At 41.1% G+C, this 7,311-nt stretch overlaps 1 protein-coding gene across 1 annotated transcript; it reads left to right on the top strand.

Moving 5' to 3' along the window:
* Window positions 1-3,333: 3,333 nt before the first annotated feature.
* Window positions 3,334-7,056, top strand: LOC121543316 (transcriptional repressor scratch 1). Its single transcript, XM_041853108.2, has 2 exons — window positions 3,334-3,976; window positions 4,809-7,056. The coding sequence occupies exons 1-2, from the start codon at window positions 3,862-3,864 to the stop codon at window positions 5,543-5,545; spliced, it is 852 nt and encodes a 283-aa protein (XP_041709042.1). The 5' UTR covers window positions 3,334-3,861; the 3' UTR covers window positions 5,546-7,056.
* The last annotated feature ends 255 nt before the right edge of the window (window positions 7,057-7,311 follow it).

Genomic DNA, 7,311 nt, shown 5'->3' with positions numbered 1-7,311 from the left:
GGGATGAGTTGGACCGCAGAGTGAAGGAAAAGCAGCCAACAAGTGCTCAGTATATGTGGGAACTCCTTCAAGACTGTTAGAAAAGCATTCCAGGTGAAGCTGGTTGAGAGAATGCCAAGAGTGTGCAAAGGTGTCATTAAGGCAAAGGGTGGCTATTTGAAGAATCTCAAATATAAAATATATTTTGATTTGTTTAACACTTTTTTGGTTACTACATGATTCCATATGTGTTATTTCATAGTTTTGAGTCTTCACTTATATTCTACAATGTAAAAAATAGTAAAAATAAAGAAAAACCCTTGAATGAGTAGGTGTGTCCAAACTTTTGACTGGTACTGTGTGTACGTGTTTGTGTGGTTGCATAGTGTTCTCAATCTTCGAGTGCATGCACCATAAGCGTGTGTGTGTGTGTCCCCAACCCCCTACTCCGCTTTTGTCAAATCTGGGACATTTTATCCGGGAGTTTGCAAATGCAGTCTGCATTATATTTCACTTGGAGTCATCAGAAAAAAGGGGGGGGGAAGTGGGTAGATTTTTCTCTCCCAGTCCAGCATTTCTGTCTGTATATATATATGCTGAGGTGCTTGATGAGAAGATGCCTCAGCAATATTTGGTGTTATTGCGACAGCAGGCTGAGGGACAATGTACAGCATTCTCCTTCATCTTTGAGTAATGCCGGCTGTTGCTTTCTTACGGGGGGGGCTCACTATTTCATCAATGAAAGCTATTTTCCACCATACTGTTCCTTGTCTTTTGTGTGCTGGTTCATTTTTAGGATGCCAGGGATGTAAATGATTAAGTGATTGGGAAATGTGATGTCTGTTGTGTAGGTATTTTCTATGTGGAACACCGTGTGATTTGATACTTGTAAAACAGACTTGCCTTTCTTAATTGCCCCTGAGGGGATAAATAAAGTTGTATTGATTTTAATTTAATTTAATTGGCGACGTTTCAGATAGATCTGTAAACTGTGTAACTGCTTTAATTAAAGTTCTTTAAAGGAAAGACACAGCTTTAAAATGCTCTTTGTCTTGCTTTCTGATGAGACAGTTTCTTTGGGTTAAACGGTGTGACACCAACTATTTCCAATGGATCAAAGGGCTAGGACTCTCTAGAGAAGTCATTTTTTTACAAAACAAAAACAAACACCAACTAAGGTAAATGTTCCTTTTCTCCCTCTCCTCTCCCTTCTTCTCCCCCCTCCCTTCCTCTCCTCTCCTCCTCTCCCTTCCTCTCCTCTCCTCTTCTCTCCTCCTCTAGCCTTAATCCTCCTCTCCTCTCCTCCCCACAGGCCTCTGTCCCCCCTCAGCCTCTCTCTCTGTGACAGGACATTCTCCATCTGCTTGCAGGCAGTGTGTGTGCTGGGGAAGCAGCAGCAGCTGCAGAGCCTGCCTGCCTAGCCCCTTTCCTAGCCCCTCTCCTGCCTCCTGCCATCACACACACACACAGGCACCAGCTGGGCACCGTCACCATCCCCGCCACCTCAACCTCCACTCCACCGCTAGGCCTGCCTGCCTGCCACCTTCACATGCTACCTCACTTGACTGTGTCAATTAAAGCTAACAATTCATCTGTCAACAACAAATCCCTAAAAAGGATTGAAGTGATAGATCATTTAAGAGTTTACAAGAGTTTACAGTAGCATTACCAGAGGTGAGCTGCCAGAGCTGTCCAGCATATGTTTCAGGACACAAGTCACCAGTGGTGTCATGTAGCCTATAGTAGCCTACAGTACAGATCTGTACTTTGCACTGCGATAGAATCCTGGAAATGTCATGATAATTACGTGTGGAATCACAGTACAACAAGCAGGTGAGCTTCAAAGAGCATCATGTCTAGCGTGAAATCTACTCATGGACCTAAACGCCTACAGGTATTGATGCCTACAGTGCAGCTGGTGAATGTACTCTTTAATTGGAAATCCTTGAGCCTGTCTCAAGGTAATTGCTCATATGTTTCATTTTGATTAGCGAAACCAGATGTTGAACAATACTAGACGGGTCCTTACACCGCCTAGCTCTCCAAAGCAGGCCATTACGCAAGTTCTGACAAACACACAGGTGCAACCTTTGGGAATTAGGCTTTAGTTAGGTTTAGTTAGGTTACTGAAATACAGTAGGTTATAGTTATGTTTAGGTTTAGTTAGGTTTAGGTATAGTTAGGTTTAGGTTTAGTTAGGTTACTGAAATACAGTAGGCTATAGTTGGGTTTAGGTTTAGGTTTAGTTAGGTTTAGGTATAGTTAGGTTTAGGCTATAGTTGGGTTTAGGTATAGTTAGGTTTAGGCTATAGTTAGGTTTAGGTTTAGTTAGGTTAAGGTATAGTTAGGTTTAGGCTATAGTTCGGTTTAGGCTATAGTTAGGTTTAGGTTTAGTTAGGTTTAGGCTATAGTTAGGTTTAGGTTTGTTAGGTTTAGGTTTAGTTAGGTTTAGTTAGGTGTAGGTTTAGTTATGTTACTGAAATACAGTAAGCATATATAGATGCACAGGGACCTGACATCTAACATATTTGTTCCATCTAACATATTCTTTCCATCTAACATATACAGATATTTAATGGATGGATAAGGAGACTATAACCTTCCAGTAAACCGGTGTGATCGGTTGAATAATATAATGTAGTTGCGATGTGCATATCACAAACCATATGTCAATTTTTTGCTTTAGTGGTTAGTGGTGCTGCTGTGTCAGAAGATAAACACAGATAGAAAGCAAGCTGGGATATTTAGTATTAAAGTTAACCATGAACCCGTAATGATCATATTAACATGACAAGAGATGCATTATTAATTGTCTAACAGTTGATTTCGTAAAGACCAAAAGCCTGTAGGCTATACATGGTATGGTAATTAAGGGGTGAACAGTAGTTACAATTCTTCAAAGAAATTCTATGTCATCAGAAAATTGCAGGAGAATATGCATTCAATGCAAAACTGGAAAAAATCTCCATCAAAAGCCGTGAGAAAGTGACGAATAAAATGCAACGCGTTGCATGTAAGCAGGTGCGATGTAAGCCTAGTTTCAACTGATACAGAAAGAATTGAAATATAATAATAATTTCCATTCTTATCTCCAAAGAACATGGTGGTGCGCTCCTTACAAATTAAATCAGACTGGGAGACGAGTTAACAGCATCTATAAATCATTCTAGCCCAATGTTTCTCCCCAGAGATTTCTGATGGATTAAATTAAGGACTTCATTTTTCCAACTCCCACCTGATCGCAGCGCCATATAAATCCCAACAGCTGATCAACTGTCTTCAGACACAAAGCACAGAACACAGAGAGAGGCTGCATCAACAGTTAGAAAGAGAGAAAGAAAGAGAGAGAGAGAGAGAGAGAGAGAGAGAGAGAGAGAGAGAGAGAGAGAGAGAGAGAGAGAGAAAGTGGAGCGGTGATGGTCCAACAACTGACATTATTATTTTTCCGCAAAATGTAAATAGGCTACCAATCAGAGTTGGAAATAATTGGAAAGCAATAAATAACGCTGACAAGTGCTGCCCATTTTTTTGCACTCCTAGGCTACAGTACAGCAGCTTTACTCTAGTGTTTTTTTGCATCCTCCTCTATTGGCACCGGGGAGAAAGAGGCGCACGCTGCACGCTGCAGGGTGTTTTCCGCTCGCTCCTAACGTCTTGCGCGAGCCTCTGAGAAGGAGCTATCCAGTGCTGAAGTTGCATTTCTCCCCTTCGCAAGACACGGCGTTGCAGGCAGAACAGAGAAACCTAAGCAATACGGGTTGGCTGAGGGTTTGTTTGACTGACTGGGTGTCTGATACTTTAAATATCCAGCTCTACATTGGCGTTGCATGAGGACAGTAACCCTGCACCGGACGGTTGTTGTTTCTGTGCAGCACCAGAAACATGCCAAGGTCTTTCCTGGTTAAAAAGGTGAAACTTGATGATTTTTCATCTAGTGATTTTGAGAGTTCTTATGGACGATCCAGGACCGACCTCAGTCTACGGATTCACGATAAAGGTAAATATAAATACTATTTAGAGTTTGGAATGTTGATTATGTTATATTTATGTTTTGCTTATTATGCACGGTGTCCTTTGTTGCCACGTTTGCACGTTTTTGCGCTGCATTCATGACTCATAATTATCTGATTCCATTGTTATATTATTTTTGACAAACACACCTACCAATATATTTGTAGGCTAATTCTAGACTGTATGCTTTTGAAACAAAATAATTTAATGTAGAAATAGGCTATCGGACCCAGCTTACTCGGAACATGGGGAGGAATGACGCTTGTGATGCTGATGCAAAACTTCTCCACAACCCACAAGTGTGCATCATATATCTGCACTTATGCACGAGCATGTTCAAAAGACATTGCATTACACCTATATTACCCGTTATGCCTTGGAACACTGTTGGACACGCACTCCTAACATTGTATAACCCTATTATTTAGACAATATGTTACTCAGAAGGCTGAATCATATTTCATGATGGTGTGTAAACTAGCCTATCCATCGCTTCAGACCGGCGGTATAATGTAGCCTAATCATCTCAGTAGCTTATGTTGTTAAATTATGTTTGTTCTCACTGTGCGTAATTAGCAACTATAGCCTAACGCATAAAAGGGTTGTGCTTCCAGATAAATAAAAACATGTTAGACTCGCCTAAATCTTAATAAACTGCATAGGACTCATAGGCTTTGGTGATAACGTGATGTAGCCGATCTCAAGTGGAAAAGTGCCGCCTGTAGCTTGTTGCGTCTATTAAGCAGATTGTTCCCACTTGAAGAATCCCCACGCGACTATGAATAATTGAATTAAGATCTTGTTCTTTTTCACACCAGGGTACATTAGTGACTACATCAGCCCGTCTGTCTACGATGGAGAAAGCGACGGTGCCATTAAAGTGCCCTCTCCGGAGCCACTCTACGATGGCATCCACAGCGACTACGGAGCCCCGGACTCGGACCAGCCTGACAGCCCGCAGTCGGATGTCACCTCCGGCTACATCAACGGGGACACCGCGGTGAGTGAGGGCTACATGGTGGACGCGTTTTACATCACGGACGGAAGGTCACGGAGGAAAGTAATCAGCAGCCCCAACAGGAGCATACAGCGTCACACATGCAACGAATGTGGGAAAACCTACGCCACGTCTTCCAACCTGAGCAGGCATAAGCAGACCCACCGGAGCCTGGACAGCAAGATGGCCAAGAAGTGCGCAACCTGTGGGAAGGTGTACGTGTCCATGCCAGCCATGGCCATGCACCTGCTCACCCATGACCTCAAGCACAAGTGTGACATCTGTGGCAAAGCTTTCAGCAGACCTTGGCTACTGCAGGGTCACATGAGGTCACACACGGGCGAGAAGCCCTTTGGGTGTGCACACTGCGGAAAAGCGTTCGCAGACCGCTCCAACCTGCGCGCACATATGCAGACTCACTCCGCGTTCAAGCACTTCAAATGCAAACGGTGCGACAAGACCTTCGCTCTCAAGTCCTACCTGAATAAGCACTACGAGTCCGCGTGCTTCAAAGGCGCGTTCTCGCCCTTGAGTCCTGGTCTTGATGACTCTCCATGACGTCCACATTAAAAGTGCAGACAAAACATTATATTTTTGGTTAACTAGTTCTGCCAACCCTCTCCGAAAATCCATCTCAACTTCCAGTGGAACCACAATAATAGCACAATTTTTCTGTATTCTCCTTGAAATCCACCCGAAGGAATTACTGATGATCTTCGCATGCACTTAAAAAGCCTCTTCCTCCTCCAGTCACGTGGATAGAATATACCTTCCACCGCGCGTAAATATGAAATCATATATTTTGAAATTTGACGAAGATGACAATACTGGATTGCTCCAAACAAAAGTCGAACATTTTAATGTTGGATAATAATGTACTGCTGCAACTGACCATACTCTCCGTTGAGGTAAATGCCATTTATGTTTGTATTAATTAATCTATTTATTTATCTATTTATACATTAGGCTATTTATATTTATTTGTTTATACAGTATGTCGGACTTATTGATCTGTTTTTATTTGATACCACTACCTATTCTTTGCACTTTAATGTGTGAATTTGCCAACCTCTCGTGAACAGGCCAAAGCGTTTGTCACTTATTCTTCGGTTACTACCTTTTGAAATTATTGCATGCAAAAATGAAATCTATGCCAATATCACAAAGCTTATGATTTTGTTTCTCTAAAATCTAGATAGTATCTGTTGGCAATATTTCTCTTGGAGCCACATGACGAATTATAAAGCAATAATCACTTAATGCATGGTATTTTTGAAAATTATTATGAAATATTACCTACAGTTTTTAAAATCAGGTATGTTTTACTCCAGTATGCATCTATAGTCATACAAAAAAATAAAACATCAGGGAAAATGCCAATGTAGTATTAGTGAAACAACAAAAAAACGATAAAATCCTCTTTTCCTCTATTGTTATGCACTGCCTGCCTCTTATTTCAACAGTAGTGTTAGGACCGTAGGCTTGTAGTGCTGAAATTCAGCTCCCAGCATCTCAGAACATGTATCCAAATCTACAGGGCACCCATTAAGGTCATACAAAGGTAACACCCTATAGCCTATATAGAGCCCTATGGGTCGTGGCCAAAAGTAGTGCACTATATAGGGAATAGGGTGTCATTTGGGACACAGCCACTAGAACCCACTATTGACTTAAAGGGATTAGGTGGGCAAACTTTGCACTGCATCCACACTCAGCTTGATGGACAAGATGCCTTTCTTTAACCTCATTGGTGTCCCACAGATTTGTATATAATAAAGCACTTCATCTCCACCTTAAAAAGTAGCACAATGAACCTATAGATTCAGGTAGAAAAAATAAGAACTTGTATTAGCTTGACCTCTGTTTTGTATTTCCAATAATTAATTAATTAATAATACTTTATTGCAAGAGGCTTTGTAAATAATCCTTTGGATTGAACATTTTTACAGCTGTAAAGAATTAAACAAACCTTATTTCAGGAGATATCTGGTGGGAGGAAAATGTTATTTCGAGTCAGTATTCAAATGATGTAAGCACAAGACACAACAAGGCATTGTCACTTCATAATAAAGAAGAATATTAACTAAATCTCTTGTCTGTCTGTTAGTCATTTGTTTTTATTTGTTCGTATCAAAGTTCACTATGTATACTATATCACCTTATTAGCCTACAGTATATATATCTTCAAGCATTTGAATCAAAAGTTTAAAGATAATCCTCAGAGTAAAGCATGTCTTCACCATCTTATAGAAAACAGTGCTGTACATGACCTTGTGTTTTAACCGTCTCCCTTACTACTGTACTGCTCAGAGAAAGAGAAAGAG

This window comes from Coregonus clupeaformis, unplaced genomic scaffold, assembly GCF_020615455.1.
Source record: "Coregonus clupeaformis isolate EN_2021a unplaced genomic scaffold, ASM2061545v1 scaf0115, whole genome shotgun sequence".
Classification (NCBI taxonomy): domain Eukaryota; kingdom Metazoa; phylum Chordata; class Actinopteri; order Salmoniformes; family Salmonidae; genus Coregonus; species Coregonus clupeaformis.
This window is presented reverse-complemented; position numbering and strand designations above follow the sequence as displayed.

Coding starts and splice junctions, on each gene's coding strand:
- LOC121543316 (XM_041853108.2), top strand. CDS start 3,862: ATGCCAAGGTCTTTCCTGGTTAAAAAGGTGAAACTTGATGATTTTTCA. Junction 3,977..4,808: donor TCTACGGATTCACGATAAAG/GTAAATATAAAT, acceptor TTTTCACACCAG/GGTACATTAGTGACTACATC.